This window comes from Oncorhynchus mykiss, chromosome 2 (genome assembly GCF_057628025.1).
Source record: "Oncorhynchus mykiss isolate SJ-2025 chromosome 2, ASM5762802v1, whole genome shotgun sequence".
NCBI lineage: Eukaryota > Metazoa > Chordata > Actinopteri > Salmoniformes > Salmonidae > Oncorhynchus > Oncorhynchus mykiss.
In genome coordinates, this window is record NC_143023.1 from 18,845,246 (window position 1) to 18,869,736 (window position 24,491).

Below are 24,491 nucleotides of genomic sequence, written 5' to 3' on the forward strand. Positions count from 1 at the left end.
CTGGGCAGGATAACGCATGCGCAGGAGTGCTACTTACTTGAGGCAGTTGAAGTTAGACGAGGTCAGCTCTAAATGATGTACATTCAATACCCCTCATGGCAGATACAGGTTCCTGAGATTACCGTTTGGCATTGCCTCAGCTCCTGAAGTTTATCACAAAACTATACATCTGATCTACAAACTTATTGAAGGCGTGGACACGTCTATGGATGACATTACTATATGGGGGACATCGAAAGCAGAGCACAACACAAGACTGAAAAAAGTGCTAGAATCAGTAAGGAAAGCAAACTTGAAACTGAACAAAGAGAAATGCCAGCTTGGTGTAACGGAGTTGGCTTTCGTTGGAGACATCATCAGCTGTGAAGCGAAAAGGACGTCCAGAGGTTCAATGGGATGGTCAAGTACTTGGGAAAATTCATACCCAACCTCTCAGAGAAGATTGCTCTGCTGAGAAGACTGACAGAAAAGAAAATGGAAGTTGCATTGAACAACTTGAAGAAACAGCTGACACAGGAACCAATCTTGAGATTTTACGACCCAGCGAGACCCATCACGATATCATCAGATGCATCACAGAGTGGACTGTTCTGTTGCAGAAGTACGACAACAACTGGCAACCAGTGGCGTATGCATCTTGTTCAATAAATGACCCTGAGACCCACTTAAATTGAAAAGGAGCTGCTCAGCATAACGTATGCTTGTGAGAGATCCCATCAGTTTGTGTCAGGACAAGTGATCACCATTGAAACGGATCACAAACCACTGATTCTGCTGTTTCAAAAACCGTTGAATGAATGTCCGCTGAGTGAATGTCCACTGAAGGTCCAAAGAATGATGATCAAACTACAACGCTATGCTCTGAATGTAGCATACACTCCAGGAAAGATGATGCACACAGCAGACACTATTTCTAGAGCTGTGGACCCGAAGGCGCCAGCGAGTACCAAAGCAGATGAAGAAGTGAGAGCAGAAGTGGACATGATCACAACAGCATTGCTAGTCGCAGATGGAAGACGGAAACATACGGACTGAGACAGAAAAAGACACTACACTGACAAACATGAAGAAAATAATAATCAATGGCTGGTCTAACATGAAACAAGACTTAACCGATTACTGGAACTGCTGAGCTGAGCTGACAGTAGTTGAAAATATTGTCTATAATGGAAGCAAAATAGTAATTCTGAAAAGTCTGAGGAAGGAAATGTTAATTCTCTAGGATAGGGTGCAGCATTCGGAATTTTGGATGAAAAGCATGCCCAAATTCAACTGCCTGCTACTCATCCCCAGAAGATAAGATATGCATATTATTAGTAGATTTGGATAGAAAACACTCTGAAGTTTCTAAAACTGTTTGTATCATGTCTGTAAGTATAACAGAACTTATTTAGCAGGTGAAACCATTCAGATTTTTTTTCTTGCAGTTCCTACCGCTTCTACTGGATGTCAACAGTCTTTAGAATTTGGTTGAGGTTTTTCCTTTGTGTAATGAAGAAGACCGGCCATCCAGAACGAGGGTAACTTGAAGTGTACTGTTAGATAGAGGCGCGTGACCAGAAAGCTAGCTACTGTTTGTTTTCCTCCTGTATTGAACACAGATCATCCCGTCTTCAATTTGATAGATTATTTACGTAAGAAAAATACCTAAAGTTGTATTACAAAAGTAGTTTGAAATGTTTTGGTTTACAGGTAATCTTTGAGATATTTTGTAGTCACGTTGCGCAAGTTGGAACCAGTGTTTTTCTGGATCAAATAAATGGACATTTTGGATATATATCGACGGAATTAATTTAAAAAAAGGACCATTTGTGATGTTTATGGGACATACTGGAGTGCCAACAAAAGAAGGTAAGGCATTAATTATATTTTTATTTCTGCGTTTTGTGTCGCGCCTGCAGGGTTGAAATATGTTTTTCTCTCTTTGTTTACTGGGGTGCTATCCTCAGATAATAGCATCGTTTGCTTTCGCCGAAAAGCCTTTTTGAAATCTGACATGTTGGCTGGATTCACAACAAGTGTAGCTTTAATTTGTTATCTTGCATGTGTCATGAAACTTTGATTTTTATAGTAATTTATTTTGAATTTGGCGCTCTGCACTTTCACATGACTTCAACGACATCATTAAGTTTGCTGACAACACAACAGTGGTAGGCTTGATCACCGACAACGATGAGACAGCCTATAGGAAGGATGTCAGAGACCTGGCAGTGTGTTGCCAGGACAACAACATCTCCCTCAATGTGAGCAAGAAAAAGGAGGTGATCGTGGACTACAGGAAAAGGAGGGCCGAACAGGCCCCCATTAACATCGATGTGGCTGTAGTGGAGCAGGTTGAGAATTTCAAGTTGCTTGGTGTCCACATCACTAACGAACTATCATGAACCAAACACACCAAGACAGTCGTGAAGAGGGCACGACAACACATTTTCCCCCTCAGGAGACTGAAAAGATTTGGCATTGGTCCTCAGATCCTCAAAAAGTTTTTTTAAAAAATGATCAAATGGCCACTCAGACAATTTACTGTACCCTGGCACATTGACTAGGTTCCAGTACCCCTGTATATAGCCTCATTATTGTTATTTTTATTGTGTTACTTTTAATGTAATTTTTTACTTTAGTTTATTTCGTAAATATTTTCTTAACTCTATTTCTTGAACTGTATTGTTGGTTAAGGGCTTGGAAGTAAGCATTTCACGGTGAGGTCTACACCTGTTGTATTCGGCGCATGTGACAAATAAAATTAGATTTGATTTAATGGAATGGATGACCTTGTTCTTACAGACTACTACTCCCTGTATCCAGAGGTTTGTCGGCTGAACACCACCACCTCAGACACTGAGGTAATGTGTATGAAATCCATATTATCCAGACACAGAGTGGCAAGTGAAGTCACCAGCGACACTAGACCGTAATTCTCTAATGCAAAAGTTCAAACAATTCAGCAAGGACTGGGACTTCGTCCATGCTACGTCAAGTCCACACTTCCCACAATCGAACGGACTCGTGGAGAAATCTGTTCAGACAGTGGAGAGACTGATGTACAATGCAAAAGACGGTAGAACTGAATGGGTGTATTCCCCAGCACACCTCCTCAAAAGATGCAGACTGAGGACCAACTGACCCATCACTGAGAATCTCCTTAAAATGAAAGACCGAGAGAAAGTGAGGAAGTTCAAAGAACAACCGAAAACAAATCAAAAGTTCTACTATGACAGAGGGACAAGAAACCTATCTGAACTCCAACCTGGTGACAACATGAGGTACAAAGACAAAACAAACGCATGGACACAAAAAGGAACAGGTACTGAAGTACAGCCAAGGTCATACAACATACGAACAGAAGATGGTGCTGTTCTATGGAGAAATCGCTGTGATCTTCTAATCTAAGGGGTCATGCAATAGACAGTCGTGACACTGTTGAAGAGGCTGAAAGCACAGTTCTGGCAGGAGCGCAGCGTGATGAACAAATTATCAGAAGATCGACACGGCAAGTCAGTGTCCTCATGTAGTTAAGGCCATGTTTGTGTTGTTTGCAAATAGATATGGAACACTTGTGTGGACCTGTGGGGGTAAGAACAACTAAAGGAGAATAAAAAGAGAGAGGGAGAGAGGGAGAGAAAGGTGCTGCAGGGTTAAAGATGCACTCTCAAACTTTTGTATAATTTCAGCCACTAGTTTTCAAAGTGGTGCTCACGAGCCAAAACCGGTCCCAGTTTTTTTGTGTACTTTGTCATTAAATTGTGTACTATGTCATCCAGTTCGTGTGATATGTTACACATTTTTCCATTTGCGTGATATCATCCTATTTTTTGCAATTCGTGTGATATGTTATGAATCCATTTTTTGCAATATGATACAAATTTGTTGTGCTTAAGATCCCAGAGTGCATCTTTAACAGGGGGTTGTGTGGAGGAATCATGCACCAGACAGGAATGGGCAGTCTTGTAGAGGGGCGGGGAGAAAAGCCTTCAACCAATAAACAAGTCTGGAGGTTTATCAGTGTTTATGACCTGGCATCTCTCCCTCTTCACTACCAAAATGGACGCTTCCTGGGCTCACTCTATCAACCACCCTGCTGCCCTCGCTCTCTCTCTCTCTGCTAAAATATTCACTGTCCCTCTACCTCCCAATATGTCCCTGTACCTCTCCCTCTAAAGCTTTTCCTATACTTACTTACTGTCCCTCTTCCCACACTTTTCTCTCAATGCTGAAGTTCTTCTTCTCTGTATTTTGTCTATACATTCTATCCCCAGTGAGCACCGACATGATGCATGGACGTTGTTTATTGGTAAAAATTGGGTCAGTCCCCCCATGCCTTGAATTTAATGTCTATAGATGTAGATTTTTTTTGCCAATCTGGCCTGGCAGGACCGGCCTTGATTTGGCCCCAAAATATTCTTTTTTTCAACATCCATAAAAGAGGTTGTTTCAACTTTCACTCTGTACCAAATCCGAACATCCTTTGGACATCAGGCAGAGTCATATTTTCTATGTCTTGCTGACTGGGTCTTGCTCACTATGCCCTCCCTCCCTATTTCTCAGGGTGAAAGCAGAGTGTTCAGAATGGCGGGTCGGTGTGTTCCCTGGCCTGATCTCTCCATCACTCAACCTGTCATCAGCCATGCCTGCCTGACCTTGTTAGGCCAGCGCTTCTCTCCCGCTCACCCCCCCCCACCCCCCCCCAGCCTCATCCCCATTGACTTTGTAGCCCTGATATGTCAGGGGGATGATGAGTGTGTGTCCCTCTTGAAGTGACTTTGGGAGAGAGCGCGCCAGCGGAGTTTTGTTGTCTGTGACTCTGGTAGTATGTGTGACAATATTTATATTGGTCAAGTTCATGGAAGCCTACTGCGCTCAGGTTTCCCCCATACAAGCTATTAATGGTCCCCATGGGAACCCTCTTTTCAACACAAGTAGGGGATCAAACAAAGGGTCAGGTGTTTCGGTCGTGATATTCACTCATCTTTGTTGCAATGCCTTTTGATGTAGCAATATAATTGTCTACTCTAGTTTCTTAATCCTGCACGGTCCTTCGGGTCCCACAGCACATTTCTGCTTCAGCCCATCACCTAATTCAACTACCCAACCTAACATAAGCCCTTGATTAGCGTGATAAGGTGTGTGTTAGTGCTGGGCACGATCAAAATATGCCCCCCTGTGGGTTCCCAGGACCAGGATTAAGAACCCCATGAATACAGAAATACAGTGGGGGAAAAAAGTATTTAGTCAGCCACCAATTGTGCAAGTTCTCCCATTTAAAAAGATAAGAGAGGACTGTAATTTTCATCATAGGTACACTTCAACTATGACAGACACAATGAGAAAAAAAATCCAGAAAATCACATTGTAGGATTTTTTAATGAATTTATTTGCAAATTATGGTGGAAAATAAGTATTTGGTCAATAACAAAAGTTTATCTCAATACTTTGTTATATACCCTTTGTTGGCAATGACAGAGGTCAAACATTTTCTGGAAGTCTTCACAGGGTTTTCACACACTGTTGCTGGTATTTTGGCCCATTCCTCCATGCAGATCTCCTCTAGAGCAGTGATGTTTTGGGGCTGTTGCTGGGCAACACAGACTTTCAACTCTCTCCAAAGATTTCCTATGGGGTTGAGATCTGGAGACTGGCTAGGCCACTCCAGGACCTTGAAATGCTCTTACGAAGCCACTCCTTCGTTGCCCGGGTGGTGTGTTTGGGATCATTGTCATGCTGAAAGACCCAGCCACGTTTCATCTTCAATGCCCTTGCTGATGGAAGGAGGTTTTCACTCAAAAATCTCACGATACATGGCCCCATTCATTCTTTCCTTTACACGGATCAGTCGTCCTGGTCCCTTTGCAGAAAAACAGCCCCAAAGCATGATGATTCCACCCCCATGCTTCACAGTAGGTATGGTGTTCTTTTGATGCAACTCAGCATTCTTTGTCCTCCAAACACGACGAGCTGAGTTTTTTCCAAAAAGTTATATTTTGGTTTCATCTGACCATATGACATTCTCCCAATCTTCTTCTGGATCATCCAAATGCTCTCTAGCAAACTTCAGACGGTCCTGGACATGTACTGGCTTAAGCAGGGGGACACGTCTGGCACTGCAGGATTTGAGTCACTGGCGGCGTAGTGTGTTACTGATGGTAGGCTTTGTTACTTTGGTCCCAGCTCTCTGCAGGTCATTCACTAGGTCCCCCCGTGTGGTTCTGGGATTTTTGCTCACCGTTCTTGTGATCATTTTGACCCCACGGGGTGAGATCTTGCGTGGAGCCCCAGATCGAGGGAGATTATCAGTGGTCTTGTATGTCTTCCATTTCCTAATAATTGCTCCCACAGTTGATTTCTTCAAACCAAGCTGCTTACCTATTGCAGATTCAGTCTTCCCAGCCTGGTGCAGGTCTACAATTTTGTTTCTGGTGTCCTTTGACAGCTCTTTGGCCTTGGCCATAGTGGAGTTTGGAGTGTGACTGTTTGAGGTTGTGGACAGGTATCTTTTATACTGATAACAAGTTCAAACAGGTGCCATTAATACAGGTAACAAGTGGAGGACAGAGGAGCCTCTTAAAGAAGAAGTTACAGGTCTGTGAGAGCCGGAATTCTTACTGGTTGGTAGATGATCAAATACTTATGTCATGCAATAAACTGCTTGTTTGTAGGTGACCAAATACTTATTTTCCACCATAATTTGCTAAGAAATTCATTAAAAATCTTACAATGTGATTTTCTGTATTTTTTTTTTCATTTTGTCTGTCATAGTTGAAGTGTACCTATGATGAAAATTACAGGCCTCTCTCATCTTTTTAAGTGGGAGAACTTGCACAATTGGTGGCTGACTAAATACTTTTTTGCCCCACTGTATGTGTGACCTTTAGCTACAAGCAACTCTGGACAGTGATACAGGTCGTGCAAGCTTTTACTCCAGCCCAACACTAGCATGCCTCATTCAATCTAGACCACGATAAATTGGTGTACAGTTAGATCTGGGCTGAAACATAAGCCTGCACACACTGCTGCTCTTCCGAAACCCAAAATTGGCCACTTCTGAGCTGAGACCCCACTCACCAACTACACTGTTGTTGTCTGGTGAATATAGCATATCTAATAAGTTGAAGTATCATACAAACTCATTCATAGAATCTACCCTGTAAAGACCTTTATTATACACAGATTTAAAATAGCTAATTGATAACAAATGTGTACTTTGTGGTTGTGACCCAGAAACTCTTGACCATTTATTTTTTATGTCAGAAGGTTTTGTAGTGAGTTAGAAGATTTTATTTGAAAATAAACAACTATTAATGTTAATCTGAGAGACTCTGATGTTATGTTTTATTTTGATCCAAATGATATGGAACCTGATTTAACTTTCATTGTTCATGTGTTTATTGTTCATGGAAGATTCTTTATCCATAAAATGAAGTGGGCAGAGAACAAATTCTTCTTCACATTATTTAAGATAGAATTGAAATATTATTTTGAAATTATCAGTAAATGTAAAAACAAAAATGCAAAACACACCATAAAACTTTTAGACAAATTAAAAATGTATTTGATATGTAATACCCCAGGTCCCAAGTCTGTTACTCTTGTTCGTATATTTCTGTTTTTGTATTTGTTGTGTTCATAATAAAAATGAAAAATACTCACCAAGTTTACTGCCCCGCCTAGTGGAGAAAGGGGATCACTGCAAGCGCAAGGTCTGCCAGACCTGTACCAGTCAATCCAACATATTCCTTCAGCTGTTCTAAAGCATACTGGGCTAATTGTTATTGTACATATTTATTATACAATATTCTACCTATCATCTTGTGTTGATCATTATTCTTTCAGTTGTTTGTATTTGTAAAGTGTAAGTTCCTAGTTCAATGCACTGATAGATGTGTTTACTATTAGTGATGGTTAGTGTGAAATCAACAGATATATATTTTTGATAATGAGTTTGTGTTGTTTGGGTGTATACGAAACCAACTCTGGACTAGAACAATTCTCCCTAAATCTCAGATTAGAGGAGAGGAAAGTAAGAGAGCAAGAGAATTCTAATGAGAGGGGAGGACAACTGGTGGAGGAGAAGAAGGAGGAGGGGATGGAGAGAGAAGGAGGGGAAAGGAGAGAGGACAAAATATTCAAAACAAAGGACGCTTTTGGACGACAGGAAAAGTTGTGAGTATGAAAACCTTGTGTTTTTTTCTTAATTTTGAAGACTATAAAGACATTGGTAGCATTGCAGTACTGTATATAGAATGTTTACAATAAATAACATGAAGTACATATACAAAAGATGTATAGAGAAACTAAACTACATTTTACTGCAAAAAAACAAACTTTTCATGAAGTCATCCTAATAGAATAGTGTTTGTGAACTTCGGTCATGGATGACAATATGTCATTCAGAACTAATATATTTTAGAAAGCTATGTGCCCTGGCATACAAGAGTGTATAAATGAGTCGAAGCAAGTTAAATCAATTTAACGTATTCAGGGCCTGGGTAAGATGCTGGTAAAGGAGGAACGGGGTGTTAAACATATTGAGTGACAAAACTGTTCGGACACTTTAGAACATTCTTAATAAGGTTTACGAAAAGAGAAGTGTATGAAAAGAGTGTGTATGAGAAAGGAGGAGTAGAGGGGTGCTCAGATAGGGCACAAAAACACATTCCTTTGTGAGAACTCATGTCTTGGACTCCAAACTCACACTGACACATCACAAGAGGAATGATGCAGGGAGAGAGCTGGGGGAGTGTGTGTGTGAGAAAGAGAGAGAGAGTGAGAGAAAGAGAGAGAGGATTAAAACAGCATCCTGATTCCAACTGCTTGATTAATACTGATACTACCAACAGCACATACAGTGGGGAGTACAAGTATTTGATACACTGCCGATTTTGCAGGTTTTCCTACTTACAAAGCATGTAGAGGTCTGTAATTTTTATCATAGGTACACTTCAACTGTGAGAGACGGAATCTAAAACAAAAATCCAGAAAATCACATTTTATTAATTCATTTGCAGTTTATTGCATGACATAAGTATTTGATCATCTACCAACCAGTAAGAATTCCGGCTCTCACAGACCTGTTAGTTTTTCTTTAAGAATCCCTCCTGTTCTCCACTCATTACCTGTATTAACTGCACCTGTTTGAACTCGTTACCTGTATAAAAGACACCTGTCCACAGACTTAATCAAACAGACTCCCACCTCTCCACAATGGCCAAGACCAGAGAGTTGTGTAAGGACATCAGGGATAATATTGTAGACCTGCACAAGGCTGGGATGGGCTACAGGACAATTGGCAAGCAGCTTGGTGAGAAGGAAACAACTGTTGGCGCAATTAGTAGAAAATGGAAGAAGATCATGATGACGGTCAATCACCCTCGGTCTGGGGCTCCATGCAAGATCTCACCTCGTGGGGCATCAATGATCATGAGGAAGGTGAGGGATCAGCCCAGAACTACACGGCAGGACCTGGTCAATGACCTGAAGAGAGCTGGGACCACAGTCTCAAAGAAAACCCTTAGTAACACACTACGCCGTCATGGATTAAAATCCTGCAGCGTACGCAAGGTCCCCCTGCTCAAGCCAGAGCATGTCCAGGCCCGTCTGAAGTTTGCCCATGACCATCTGGATGATCCAGAGGAGGAATGGGAGAAAATCATGTGGTCTGATGAGACAAAAATAGAGCTAAGGAGTGGCTCTGTAAGAATCATCTCAAGGTCCTGGAGTGGTCTAGCCAGTCTCCAGACCTGAACCCAATAGAAAATCTTTGGAGGGAGCTGAAAGTCCATATTGCCCAGCGACAGCCCCAAAACCTGAAGGATCTGGAGAAGGTCTGTATGGAGGAGTGGGCCAAAATCCCTGCTGCAGTGTGTGCAAACCTGGTCAAGAACTACGGGAAACATATGACCTCTGTAAACAAAGGTTTCTGTACCAAATATTAAGTTCTGCTTTTCTGATGTATCAAATACTTATGTCATGCAATAAAATGCTAATTAATTACTTAAAAATCATACAATGTGATTTTCTGAATTTTTGTTTTAGATTCCGTCTCTTACAGTTGAAGTGTACCTATGATAACAATTACAGACCTCTACATGCTTTGTAAGTAGGAAAACCTGCAATTTCGGCAGTGTATCAAATACTTGTTCTCCCCACTGTATACTGATACCACCAGCAGCACATATACTGATACTATCAACAGCACATATACTGTTTCAAGCTCATTTACCTGGATTTCATGAGGTGCACATTTCCTACAACTGCCTTAGAGAAGAGTATACATTGCATTAGAAACAGCAGAGGTAGGGCCAGGGGGAGAGCAGAAGGAAGACGGAGGAAATGTAAAGTCAAGATATTGAAGAGTTCCTCTGTGTGAATTGAAACAAACTATTTTCCTCTTTGGGCTTTTGTGGGTCCTGTTTCCTTCAGCTCGTAAACATCCAGCTCTTACAAGGATGGGCAGTCTTCCAATCGCCCTGCTCCTCTGCGGTTTCCATGGTAACCCCTGACAAACACAACACACAAATCATCACCTTCAATTAGGTTTGAGTCCATCTCTGTTTGTTTTAACTCCATAAAACACTCCCCTCATATGGTTTTCTGTTCCACAGCCCTCACAGCTGTAGCCCAAGCCCCGCAGGCTGGTAATAATGCCATCTATTCAATGGTCACACATTATTTCAACAGACATTAAGTTGCATGATACAGTTGAAGTCGGAAGTTTACATACATCTTAGCCAAATACATTTCAATTCAGTTTTTCACAATTCCTGACAATTAATCCAAGTAAAAATTCCCTGTTTTAGGTCAGTTAGGATCACCACTTTATTTTAAGAATGTGAAATGTCAGAATAATAGTTAATATTTCAGGGGGGGGTGGGGGGGGGGGTGTTCCTATCTAGGTTGTTTAGTTCTATGTGGCCTGGTATGGTTCCCAATCAGAGGCAGCTGTTTATCGTTGTCTCTGATTGGGGATCATATTTAGGCAGCCATTTCCCCACTATGTTTTGTGGGATCTTGTTTTTGTGTTGTTGCCTTTGAGCACTTCATTTACATCATGTTCGGTGTTTCTTTATTTTGTATTGGTCTAAGGTCCACTTCAATAAATATGTGGAACCCAGATCACGCAGGGCTTTGGTACGAGTATGCTTCCAACGACGATCGTGACACATTGTCCATTTGGAAGACCCATTTGCAACCAAGCTTTAACTTCCTGACTGATGTCTTGAGATGTTGCTTTAATATATCAACAATTTTCCTTTCTCATGATGCCATCTATTTTGTGAAGTTTATCAGTCCCTCCTGCAGCAAAGCACCCCCACAACATGACGCTGCCACCCCTGTGCTTCATGGTTGGGATGGTGTTCTTCGGCTTGCAATCCTCCCCCTTTTTCCTCCAAACATAACGATGGTCATTATGGCCAAACAGTCCTATTTTTGTTTCATCAGACCAGAGGAAATTTATCCAAAAAGTATGATATTTGTCCCCGTGTGCAATTGCAAACCATAGTCTGGCTTTTTTATGGTGGTTTTGGAGCAGTGGCTTCTTCCTTGCTGATCGAACTTTCAGTTTATGTCGATATAGGACTCGTTTTACTGTGGATATAGATACTTTTGTACCTGTTTCCTCCAGCATCTTCACAAGGTCCTTTGCTAATGTTCTGGGATTGATGCGCACTGTTCACACCCCAGTACATTCATCTCGAGGAGACAGAACGCATCTCCTTCCTGAGTGGTATGAAGGCTGCGTGGTCCCATGGTGTTTATACTTGCGTACTATTGATTGTACTGATGAAAGTGGTACCTTCAGGCGTTTGGAAATTGCTCCCAAGTATAAACCAGACTTGTGGAGGTCTACAATATTTTTTCTGAAGTCTTGGCTGATTTCTTTTGATTTTCCCATGAGTTTGGAGTTTGAAGTTTGAAGGTAGGCCTTGAAATACATCCACAGGTACACCTCCAATTGACTCAAATTATGTCAGTTAGCCTATCAGAAGCTTCTAAAGCCATGACACCCTTTCTGGAATTTTCTAAGCTGTTTAAAGGCACAGTCAATTTATTGTATGTGAACTTCTGACCCACTGGAATTGTGATACAGTGAAATAATCTGTCTGTAAACAATTGTTGGAAAAATTACTTGTGTCATGCACAAAGTAGATGTCCTAACCGACTGTCCAGAACTATAGTTTGTTAACAAGAAATGTGTGGAGTGGTTGAAAAACGAGTTTTAATGACTCAAACCTAAGTGTATGTAAACTTCCGACTTCAACAATATGTCTCTGTCTGTGAGTCATGCCGTGGGTAGAGGTCGTTCCCATGCCGGTTGTGTTGTTTCCCTGCTGGTAGAGGTGGAACTCCACAGAGGTGACTGGAATGAAGAGGAGGCGTTGGTGTCTGTCTCTACCCTACCGCCTGGTGAGTGAGGTGTATGTCTCTACCCTACCGCCTGGTGAGTGAGGTGTATGTCTCTACCCTGCCGCCTGGTGAGTGAGGTGTCTGTCTCTACCCTATCACCTGGTGAGTGATGTGTCTGTCTCTACCCTACCGCCTGGTGAGTGAGGTGTCTGTCTCTACCCTACCGCCTGGTGAGTGAGGTGTATGTCTCTACCCTACCACCTGGTGAGTGAGGTGTCTGTCTCTACCCTACCACCTGGTGAGTGAGGTGTCTGTCTCTACCCTACCACCTGGTGAGTGAGGTGTCTGTCTCTACCCTACCACCTGGTGAGTGAGGTGTCTGTCACTACCCTACCACCTGGTGAGTGAGGTGTAAGTCTCTACCCTACAGCCTGGTGAGTGAGGTGTCTGTCTCTACCCTATCACCTGGTGAGTGAGGTGTCTGTCTCTACCCTACCGCCTTGTGAGTGAGGGGTCTGTCTCTACCCTATCACCTGGTGAGTGAGGTGTAAGTCTCTACCCTATCACCTGGTGAGTGAGGTGTAAGTCTCTACCCTACCGCCTGGTGAGTGAGGTGTCTGTCTCTACCCTACTGCCTGGTGAGTGAGGTGTCTGTCTCTACCCTACTGCCTGGTGAGTGAGGTGTCTGTCTCTACCCTATCACCTGGTGAGTGAGGTGTCTGTCTCTACCCTACTGCCTGGTGAGTGAGGTGTCTGTCTCTACCCTACTGCCTGGTGAGTGAGGTGTCTGTCTCTACCCTACTGCCTGGTGAGTGAGGTGCCTGTCTCTACCCTACTGCCTGGTGAGTGAGGTGTCTGTCTCTACCCTATCACCTGGTGAGTGAGGTGTCTGTCTCTACCCTACCACCTGGTGAGTGAGGTGTCTGTCTCTACCCTACCACCTGGTGAGTGAGGTGTCTGTCTCTACCCTATCACCTGGTGAGTGAGGTGTCTGTCTCTACCCTACCGCCTGGTGAGTGAGGTGTCTGTCTCTACCCTACCACCTGGTGAGTGAGGTGTCTGTCTCTACCCTATCACCTGGTGAGTGAGGTGTCTGTCTCTACCCTACCACCTGGTGAGTGAGGTGTCTGTCTCTACCCTACCGCCTGGTGACTAAGGTCTTCAATGTGGAACAGAAACATCACTAAACAATGTTAGGCCAGGGATGACCAGGGGTGTCCAGTGTTATCTAAACATTGTGTGTGAGGTATCTGGATGTTGTGTGTATCCTCTGTTCTAGACTGTAGGGAAGAGACGTACCCCTGTACCAGGATGTACTCTGTCCACCGGCCCATCAAGAGATGCATCCACTCCCTCTGCCTTTACAGGTAAACTGCAACTACAGGTTCTCTCTCACAGGAAAACATCCTCCTGGTCATGCGGTCAAAGTTCATTGGTTTCAACCTGAGAGCCCGTACAGAGAGGCATGTTTTAGAGACAGCAGCTGGGCTCTGATTATAGTGTAATGATGTCTGTCTCCTGGTTTGTCTCAGCCTCCCTCGTGTCTATGTGATCAACAAGGAGATATGTGTTAGAACTGTCTGCCAACAGGATGAGTACCTGAAGGGTAAGACAGTCCACCTGATAGCACTTCATTAGACCTGTTGTTAGGATTACAACAACATAACAATCTTAGAGTGCATGAAACACTTACTGACTTTAGGACAGCATGTACATCTGAGCCCACACATCCTCTCTCTCTTCTCTCCATCCCAGCTGAACTCTGCAGGGAGCGGTCCGGCTGGCCCAAACGCTTCCAGAGGTCAACCACCAATAAGAAACGCTGTCACAATCGCCGCAGCAACCCCAAAACCTGGCAAAACAAGGCCTGATGGGCCCAAGATGGAGGAGATGGAAGGAGGGGCGAAGGAGGAAGGAGAGAAAGAGAGAAGGAGGGGCGGAGGAGGAAGGAGAGAAGGAGTAGGAGGGAGGACACCCTTGGAGACAGAACACTGGGTTGTCTCCATAAAAAGACCCCGAAACACCATAAATTCACCGCTCAACACCTGGTGCTAGCCTGTGCCTTAACACACAACCACAACCACGCACACATACACACACACACAATATATATATATAAAACACAGTCCATGTGACTCCAGTTAAGAACAGTCTGAGTCATATTTCTCAGTTATTCTATTAGCCCTGTGTTTTATTAGAACTGTATGTGAATATCAGGGGAGAAATCACTCCCCACAGATTGGACCTGTGTTTTAATTGACACGGATCATGTTCTGTGCCGTTGCGGGCTGTATCATACTGTTCAGATGGAACGCTGTTGAGTTCCTGTAGTTGTGTACTGAAGAGACAGTCTGAGAACAAAGTATCCACTCTGTCATTGCTGACACCTTATTGTAAAGCACTCTATCACAATCCAATACCAAAGCAGTGCAATACTACCCAATAAAATGTCATTCATTGGTTTGTGTGGATCACTTTATTGATGTAGTCCAGTTTTTTTCCTCACGTAGATAAAAAGAAAACAAGTCAACCTTGACTCAACATTAGTTGATATCTTTATGCTTTGATTTTCAATACATCAACATTTACATACAATATGTGTATTTGTAATGTCAAGAATAAACACATAAACCAACATGAGTAGAGTCTACGCAGACTCTCACCAGTTCATACCAGTTCTCCCACTAGCTGTGTTCTCACACAGGAAATCAATCAATTATCACCTCATTAATCAACATCATGTCATCAGTCAATGCAAATGTTTGAGTCCATGTGTGTCCATGAGAGAAAGACACACAATGATAAGTACAAAAGCCACATAACTGGCTTACTGTAATATTATGATGTCCTGTACAGCATTATAACCCTTCCCTCCCTCTATCCCTCCCTCCATCGTTTATCCCTCCCTCCATCCATCCCTTTATCCCTCCCTCTATCCCTCGCTCCATCCTTTATCCCTCCCTCTATCCCTCCATCCTTTATCCCTCCCTCCATCCATCCCTCTATCCCTTTATCCCTCCCTCCATCCATCCCTCTATCCCTTTATCCCTCCCTCCATCCATCCCTCTATCCCTCCCTCCCTCCATCCCTCCCTCTATCCCTCCATCCTTTCTCTCACAATAACAACACAACAGTAAAGTAAAACACTGCATCTCACAAGGACTGGAATAGTCTGACTGCATTGACAGAGTTACGTTAGTTCCAGGGTTCAACGTATAGAATACAGACAGACGGACGGACGGACGGACAGACAGACAGTTGTATGTACACACACAGGGCTACTCATCCAGCAGGGCAAAAGTCCTGACCTAAATTAGTCATCACTACCCAGAAACCCCTAGGGACTGTTGATTACATCACTAGGCCTAAATCAGGCCTGTCTATCACCCCATGGGTTTTAACCCCTTCCTCACCCTCCATCCCTCTTAAGACCCCACCCATCTTTCCCTTCCCTCAATCAGCACACTTTTTTGCCCTCTTTCCCTCCATTTCTGTGTTAATTGACCAACTAACACCAGCCTCCTGTTAAAACAATGCAGCCAAGTGACCCAGACAAGTGCCCATCCCCAGCAGTGATCACGTCCACAGCAGCTGCTGCTGTGCATCTCACCACTCTCCTTGTCAGACTGTGGTTGTAGGACCGCAATAGTCCACTAAGGGGCGCCAAACAGCATGGCGGCTGTGTAAACTTACAGTAGATCAGTGTCCACTCAAAGCAGAAGCTGCTCCAAAGCACAGCTCCAGACTCACCGTGGCCTAACCTTAGCAATTAAGAGGAAAAAGCTAAACTGACCTTGGATCAGATATAAGATAACTTGGTCATATACTAATGCATCCTGTAAATCAGTTATTTCAGGTGATAATTCCAGTTGTGCTGGAGATTATAAAGGAAAATTAGCTACAACACTACCACAACAACAATGGGAATTACAAACTACTGACACTATATGCATTTACAATAATATATTATGTACATCAATTAATTAATGTATTTATTTATCAATACTATATTAGTGTGAGTCACCATCATTCCTTTCTGTACCATCTTTCATTTAAAGAGATTTGCCCTCAGTCTTTTCCCTCAGTAATAAATAAATACTCTGTTGCAATAGATAGAGAGACAGAGGGAGAGGGCAAGAAAAGGGGGACAGAGGGAGAGAGAGTGTAGAGTTGGGGCTGAGAGGGAAAGATGTAGAGGGAGAGGATGGTAAGGAGAGGAAGCCAGGAGAGGGGTGAAGAGAGTAGGGGAGGGGTGAGAGAGAGAAAAATAAAGAGAGGGGGAAGAGAGAGAGAGAGTACACTGAGGTTGAGGTGATAATATACAGTGTTCTGCTGGAATCCTCCTCTAGTCAGGGGTTAAAGGTCAGGTGAAGGTCAAGTGAAAGGGATTGTGGGACGGCCTCAGAACTGCTGCCAGTTGGTGGAACCATCATCATTGGCAAGAGGAGACATTGACCTGCATTATGGGGAAAAAGAGGAGAGCATTAATGGGGGGAACAGAATAATGAAAGAAGAGAGAAAAGGATGAAAGAGAGAGGATTTTCCCCTTACTTTTCTGGGGCAGAGAAGTCTCCCCACATGTCCGAGCCGCCTGCAGGGTTGGGGTTCGGTTGCACCACAGAGTTGGAGTTACTGCTGTCCAGGTCTAACAAACAGCCTGAGAACAGAGAGACCACGATAGAATTAGGAATTAGAAAAATAATGTAATAGGATCTCTATGGAGACAACACACATCAAACCCTTCAATACACACCCTCTACTGCTTTCTCTACATTCATACTCTAACGACAATAGCCTTTTTTCTTGGTTAGCTCATAAAACTAAAATAAAAAACACCCAGGGCCCCATTCAATCCTTAACCTAATTACACAGTGGCATATAAAACATACACTTTTTCCCTTCAGTCAAATGAATTCACAGCATGGTTTGGGGAACTGTAAAAATAGTCTTCAACAATGGTAGCAAAAAGTGCTATACAGAAAAAGCAGTTACTAGGGTAACTGAACAAGATAAACAAACAGATGAATCAGAAGCAGCAATATAAAAACAGGGTTGCATTCAGGAGAACACAACGCTCTGAACGTTGCACATAGAATTGTCTTGTATGGAGCTGACATCTTCCCTAATCTACATGCCAGAGCAAATATAAACGCAATATGCAGCAATTTCAATGATTTTAATGAGTTACAGATCATATATGGAAATCAGTCAATTGAAATAAATAAATTAGGCCCTAATCTAGGGATTTCACATGAGAGGCCAGGGGCACAGCCATAGGTGGGCCTGTGAGGACATAGGCCCACCCACTTGGGAGCCAGGCCCAGTCAATCAGAGTTTTTCCCACAAAAGGGCTTAATTACAGACAGAAATACTGCTCAATATCCTCATCTGTCCAGGTGGCTGGTCTAAGACGACCCCGCAGGTGAAGAAGCCGGATGTGAAGGTTCTGGGCTGGCGTGGTTATGCGTGGTCTGCGGTTGTGAGGCCGGTTAGACGTACTGCCAAATTCTCTAAAACAATGGGGGGCGGCTTATGGTAGAAAAATGAACATTAAATTCTCTGGTAACAGCTCTGGTGGACATTCCTGCAGTCAGCATGCCAATTCCACACTCCCTCAAAACTTGAAACATCTGTGGCATTTTGTGTGACAAAACTGCACCTTTTGGAGTGGCCTTTTATTGTCGCCAGCACAAGGTGCAGCTGTAAAATGATCATGCTTATTAATCAGCTTCTTGATATGCCACACCTGTCAGGTGGTACAATTGCAGTATCTTGGCAAAAGAGAAATGCTCACTAACAGGGATGTAAACAAATTTGTGAACAAAATTTGAGAAAACTAAGCTTTTTGTGCATATGGAACATTTCTGAGATATTTTATTTCAGCTCATGAAACATGGGACCAACACTTTACATGTTGTGTTTATTTTTTTGTTTATTATATACACTATATATACACAATATGTGAATATCCCTTCAAATTAGTGGATTTGGCTACTTCAGCCACACCCGTTGCTGACAGGTGTATAAAATTGAGCACAGTCATGAAATCTCCAAAGATAAACATTGGCAGTAGAATAGCCTTGCTGAAGAGCTCAGTGACTTTCAACGCGACACTGTCATAAGATGACACCTTTCCAACAAGTCAGTTTGTCAAATTTCATCCCTGCTAGAGCTGCCCCAGTCAACTGTAAGTGCTTTTATTGTGAAGTTGAAACGTCTAGGAGGAACAACGGCTCAGCCGCGAAGTGGTAGGCCACACAAGCTCACAGAATGTGATCGGCGAGTGCTGAAGAGCGTAGAGCATAAAAATCATCTGTCCTCTGTTGCAACACTCACTAACGAGTTCCAAACTGCCTATGGAAGCAACGTCAGCATAGGAAGTGTTTGTCGGGAGCTTCATGAAATAGGTTTCCATGGCCGAGCAGCTGCACACAAGCCTAAGATCACCATGCTAAATGCCAAGCGTTATGCTGGAGTGGTGTAAAGCTCGCTGCCATTGGACTCTGGAGCAGTGGAAACGCGTTCTCTAGAGTGACAAATACACTTCACAATCTGGCAGTCCGACGGATGAATGATGCCAGGAGAACGCTACCTGCTCCAATGCATAGTGCCAACTGTCAAGTTTGGTGGAGGAGGAATAAAGGTCTGGGGCTGTTTTTCATGGCTCATGCTAGGCCCCTTCGTTCCAGTGAAGGGAAATCCTAACACTACAGCATACAATGACATTCTAGACAATCCTGTGCTTCCAACTTTGTGGCAACAGTTTGGGGAAGGCCATTTCCTGTTTCAGCATGACAATGCCCCAGTGCACAAAGAGAGGTCCATACCGAAATGGTTTGTTGAACACCATCAAACACCTTTTGGATGAATAGTAACGCCGACCACGAGCCAGGCCTAATCGCCCAACATCAGTGCCTGACCTCACTAATGCTCTTGTGGCTGAATGGAAGTAAGTCCCTGCAGCAATGTTCCAACATCTAGTGGAATGCCTTCCCAGAAAAGTGGAGGCTGTTATAGCAGCAAAGGGGGGGACCAACTCCATGTTAATGACCATGATTTTGGAATGAGGTGTACGACGAGCGGGTGTCCACATACTCTTGGTCATGTAGTGTATATCTGTCTGAACAACCAGTAGCATTACACCTCGCTGAACGTGGCCCAAAATGCCGTTCACCTACCTGTGTTACTTCCCCCTGAGAACATGTCACTTCCTGCTGAGAATGTGTTGTTTCCTCCTGAAAATGTATCACTACCCCCTGAAAACGAGTCACTTCCCGCAGAGAATAAGTCTCCCCCTGAGAATAAACCTTCGTTGTCATTGGAGGAGCTTGACATAGGGGGAGGGGCTATCTTGGCACCACCACCGCCAGGTGGAGGAGGGAGGAGCCCAAAGCCACCAGCGCTCTGGGGGCGGGACTTGTCTCTCTTTCTGCCTTGCTGAGAGAGGAACAGAAAGAGAGAGGGGTGACGGGTGAGAAGGAAGGAGAGAGGAATAGGTGTTTGAGTGATAGCTGGACAAAGCTTATAAACAGAGCATGGTTTTGCAACATTTTTAGTTGTTAAACGCTAACCAGATGGTACCATGGTAGGAGTATTATGGGTATGAGTTGAGGAAGTTACCCCGATATTGAGAGTGATGGTCTGTCCTTCTTTGAAACCCAGGTCCAGTTTAGGAGTGTTGTCTGGAGTCTGAGACTGCTTACTGATCTCAAGCTCCTGTTTCACCCACCTAGAGAGAGAGAGAGAGAGAGGGGGGTAGGTAGAGAGAGAGAGAGAGAGAGAGAGAGAGAGAGAGAGAGAGAGAGAGAGATAGAGAGAGAGAGAGAGACAGATGTAGGTAGAGAGAGACAGAGAGACAGAGGTAGGTAGAGAGAGAGAGAGAGAGAGACAGAGAGACAGAGAGACAGAGGTAGGTAGAGAGAGACAGAGAGACAGAGAGACAGAGAGACAGAGGTAGGTAGAGAGAGACAGAGAGACAGAGGGACAGAGGTAGGTAGAGAGAGAGAGAGAGAGACAGAGAGACAAAGGTAGGTAGAGAGAGACAGAGAGACAGAGGTAGGTAGAGAGAGAGAGAGAGAGACAGAGAGACAGAGAGACAGAGGTAGGTAGAGAGAGAGAGAGAGAGACAGAGAGACAGAGGTAGGTAGATAGAGACAGAGAGACAGAGGTAGGTAGATAGAGACAGAGAGACAGAGGTAGGTAGAGAGAGAGAGAGAGAGAGAGAGACAGAGAGACAGAGGTAGGTAGAGAGAGACAGAGGTAGGTAGAGAGAGACAGAGAGACAGAGGTAGGTAGAGAGAGACAGAGAGACATAGGTAGGTAGAGAGAGAGAGAGATGGCAATGTTAACACGTTTCCCATGCCAATAAAGCCCTTGAATTGAAATTGAATTGAGAGAGAGAGGAGAGAGAGAGAGAGAGAGAGAGAGAGAGAGAGAGAGAGAGAGAGAGAGAGAGAGAGGAAGAGATATATACAGTAAACAGATAGAGAGAAGGAATGAGTGTGCAAAAGGGACAGAGAGATATAGCTAGTTATAACATTTCAAGCGTCTTTATTATTTTGAAAAATGTCATGTGCATAATGTTTGCTGTTAATTTGTGATTGTTTATTTCACTTGCTTTGGTAACATAAACATATGGTTTCCATGTTTTCCAGCCCCTTTGAATTGAATCGAGAGTTATATAGTGAAACAGATGACAGGCTATTACTAATTCATGTCAGTTAGAAGTCAACATTCTAGCTCTGAGCTGCACTTGTTTTGCAAATGTTATGAGTTTTTATCTCTGTTGTGACAGCTGTAAGAGCAACACACTTGAAGTGGTCCTGCAGCGCCACGTTGAAGTCAAACGAGTCTCCTCTGTCCCCGAACCCGATGCCTATGAACGCACTGCGACCTGAGAGACAGGGGCCAAAGAAGAACAACAGACCAATGTAAATTACAAATCAAATCACTTCCTACACACACTGATCCTAAAACAGAGACGTAGCACAGTGAGAAACAACTGATTGAGTACTCCAAATACTGTAGTAGAATACTGTTTCATACTACACACTCAAATGATCCAACACATACCTTGTTATTACTGTGGTATACTACTACTACTACTATTATACTGAACAAAAATATAAACGCAACATGTAACAATTTCAACAATTTTACTGAGTTACAGTTCATGTAAGGAAATCAGTCAATTGAAATAAACTAATTATTCCCTGATCTATGGATTTCACATGATTGGGCAGGGGTCCAGCCATGGATGGGCCTGGGAGGGCATAGGCTCACCCACTTGGGATACAAGCCCACCCACTGCGGTGCCAGTTCCAGCCAATCAGAATAAGTTTTTCCCCACAAAAGGGCTTTAGTACAGACAGAAATACTCCTCAGTTTCATCAGCTGTCCGGGTGGCTGGTCTCAGACTATCCCGCAGGTGAAGGAGCCAGATGTGGAGGTCCTGGGCTGGACTGGTTAAACATGGACTGAGGTTGTGAGGGGGGTTGGATGTACTGCCAAATTCTCGAAAACAAAGTTGGAGACGGCTTATGGTAGAGAAATAAACATTAAATTCTCTGGCAACAGCTCTGATGGACATTCCCGCAGTCAGCATGCCAATTGCACACTCCCTCAAAACTTGAGACATCTGTGGCATTGTGTTGTGTGACAAAACTGACAATTTTAGAGTGGCATTTTATGGTCACCAGCACAAGGTGCACCTGTGTAATGCCGATTCTGTTTAATCAGCTTCTTGATATGCCACACCTGTCAGGTGGATGGATCATCTTGGCAAAGGAGATATGCTCACTAAAAGGGATGTCAACAAATATGTGCCATTTTTCTTTTGATAAATAAGCTTTTTGGGCGTATGGAACATTTCTGGGGTCTTTTATTTCAGCTCATGAAACATGGGAACAAAACTTTACATGTTGCGTTTATATTTTTGTTTAGTATAATAAATACAAATAGAAAATGTGAGAAAGTAGTGTGTGATACTTCTGTCCTTTCTAATTTGGCCAGATGGTGACTAGTGATGACAACCAACAACCCACCACTCTCATCCTGGATCCGAAGCACAAAGTACCGACTGGAGTCACTGACGGTTTCTATGGCGATGCCAGGGTACTCGTCCACTGGTGCCTGTGCAAACAGCTCCCCTGCAGAGACGGAGGGAAATTAGAACTTAGGCCTTATAACTAACGGTTCAAATCAAGAGTCAGAGAGCAAGGTGGAGAAGTTAACATAGCCCTTTCAGATCAACAAGAAGTGCCCAGGGGACGATTTGGAATTGGGCACGACGATCTTCTGACTAGAAGTGCCTTGAGGTAGGCTAGGGGCTAGGGTAGGAGTCCCCGATTACATTCAGCAGTGGGCCAATTTTTCCTTGAGCGGATGCTCGGAACATAGTTATAAATAATTTGTACACTGGAAATTGACTGCATGAAACAGATATAGTATTTGACAAAAACAGAATAATTTCAAAACTTGATTACATTGGGATACTATCACATATGCCTCTCTATTTATACGTGAGAATACTTGGGAACAGATTTCCTACATTAAAATGACTTTGAGCATTTCCTGGTGATTTTACAGTCTTTTGTGTCCAAGAACAAAAATAATTATTTGTAAAAATGTAAAACTTGTGGGGCCAAATAAAATTTGGCCTGTGGGCCGCCTATTGGGTAACCCTGGGCTAGGGGCTAGGGGACGATTTGTCCTCTCACCAGAGATCTTGTCCTCCAGTTTGATGAAAGCCACTTTTCCCCGAGCCGTCACTCTCATGCGGCCTGTCCAATCAGGGGCGTCCAGCTTCCAATCCGCAGCCCTGAGGGAGATACAGACTGCCAATCAGAGATGAGACTGACTGTATATGTGTGTGTGTTAGAAAGAGGGAGACCATGTTGATAGCCAACCACCACACTTTGCTACTGAAATGAGAGTGTCTGGGCTGGTGACTAGGTTGGCAGTTCACCAGACCTGGGGTGGAATACCCCCTCATTATTATTACTCACTACATCACACAACAGACTCAGCTTTGTGCGTGGTCATGGCACGTTACTGGTGGTCAGCCAATCAGCTCCCAGGAGACAGATACAGTATGGAGCGCTGTCCAGTCAGCATGGAGATAGACTGGATCATGTTAAAACACCAGCCAATGAACAAATGGGTAAATGCAATATAGTCACACACACTGCCAAACGTAGACTGTACCCTAACAGGACAGAAGTCACTGTCGACATACCCTCTTCAGAAAGTAATAGGATAGGCTACAACAGAGAAAATGCCCAGATAATCCTCAGAGGGAGTAAAAATCTCACCTAATCCTCTAGACCTTTAAATACCGTAGTACCCGCAAAAACCCTTCACTAAACATTCGCCCCAAAGCAGAGTGCAGTCAAAGCGCATTCTGTAAAAAGGGCACACGACACGGTCACGTTTTCGCACTGAAAACAGGATTCAGTGTCATTGTCTGATACCGACAGGTGGACTACAATAATGACAGGTGTATTCTCAATATCCATCCCACTACACACAACCTTGACATCTGGTGGTAGATTATTCCTCCCCAATAGAAGTCAACCAGTTTGCCTAGTAAACCACCTTAGAAAAAGCTATTGCGCACTGCAAAGGCGACAGAGACGACCTATAATAGCCTTTATATGGGCTATGCATTGCCTTGATGTGGGGACAAGAGCTTTGCCTATGGGAACGTTTATCACCGCATCAAACAATGGATGCTGGAGTCAGACCAGGGCAAGGTCACCGGTTGATGGTGACGGAACCGGGTCTCTTACCTGACTCCCCGGTTCGATGCCCGCGGCGGGATTCGGTAAACGTTGACGTCAGGTTTCACACACAGGATCGACTCGTATTCGCCCTCGGTCGCCATCTTGACTTTAATTCAATCGGTGTGTGGTGATCGTGCACGTTAACGGGTGCGAGAGCGTAATACACTGTGTATTTGCGCACATGAGGCGTTCAAATCCATTTCTAATGTCATTTATCCAGATGAATCAACCATTGTCAGTGATAGATTAGAGATCATTGTAATCAATTAGCCTAAACTTTATTTGTTTGTTTATTGTTGGCTATGTGAGAGATAAAGAGCTGGTCAAATGTAAATAGAGGATAGGATAATGTCAACACAAAACGAC

General features: G+C 43.6%; 2 protein-coding genes and 1 long non-coding RNA gene across 6 annotated transcripts; 2 read left to right on the top strand and 1 right to left on the bottom strand.

Annotated features, from left to right (window-relative positions):
* The first annotated feature begins 953 nt into the window (after positions 1-953).
* LOC149984891 (uncharacterized) lies at positions 954-7,306 on the top strand. The gene is made up of 2 exons (XR_016484805.1): positions 954-1,851; positions 4,546-7,306. It is a non-coding gene; the product is annotated as an uncharacterized LOC149984891 (long non-coding RNA).
* Positions 7,307-7,698: 392 nt separating this feature from the next.
* Positions 7,699-14,802, top strand: LOC110537226 (microfibrillar-associated protein 5). Of its 4 annotated transcripts, XM_036941018.2 has the most exons (8): positions 7,699-7,846; positions 7,999-8,157; positions 10,417-10,485; positions 10,599-10,631; positions 12,334-12,402; positions 13,622-13,709; positions 13,875-13,948; positions 14,098-14,802. In XM_036941018.2, exons 2-8 carry the CDS (start codon positions 8,037-8,039, stop codon positions 14,211-14,213), a joined length of 570 nt encoding a protein of 189 aa, XP_036796913.2. In that variant the 5' UTR covers positions 7,699-7,846; positions 7,999-8,036; the 3' UTR covers positions 14,214-14,802. The 4 variants fall into 4 exon arrangements, with proteins under 4 accessions (XP_036796913.2, XP_036796922.2, XP_036796923.2 ...); XM_036941027.2 differs by lacking the exons at positions 7,699-7,846; positions 10,599-10,631 and having other exon boundaries at positions 8,002-8,157; XM_036941028.2 differs by lacking the exons at positions 7,699-7,846; positions 10,599-10,631; positions 12,334-12,402 and having other exon boundaries at positions 8,002-8,157.
* A 1-nt stretch (position 14,803) lies between these two features.
* LOC110537155 (adaptin ear-binding coat-associated protein 1) lies at positions 14,804-24,284 on the bottom strand. The gene is made up of 8 exons (XM_021622978.3): positions 24,132-24,284; positions 23,061-23,161; positions 22,386-22,490; positions 21,154-21,235; positions 19,963-20,071; positions 19,521-19,779; positions 16,894-16,999; positions 14,804-16,798 (listed from the first exon to the last, which is right to left on the bottom strand). The coding sequence occupies exons 1-8, from the start codon at positions 24,224-24,226 to the stop codon at positions 16,744-16,746; spliced, it is 912 nt and encodes a 303-aa protein (XP_021478653.1). The 5' UTR covers positions 24,227-24,284; the 3' UTR covers positions 14,804-16,743.
* Between the last annotated feature and the right edge of the window lie 207 nt (positions 24,285-24,491).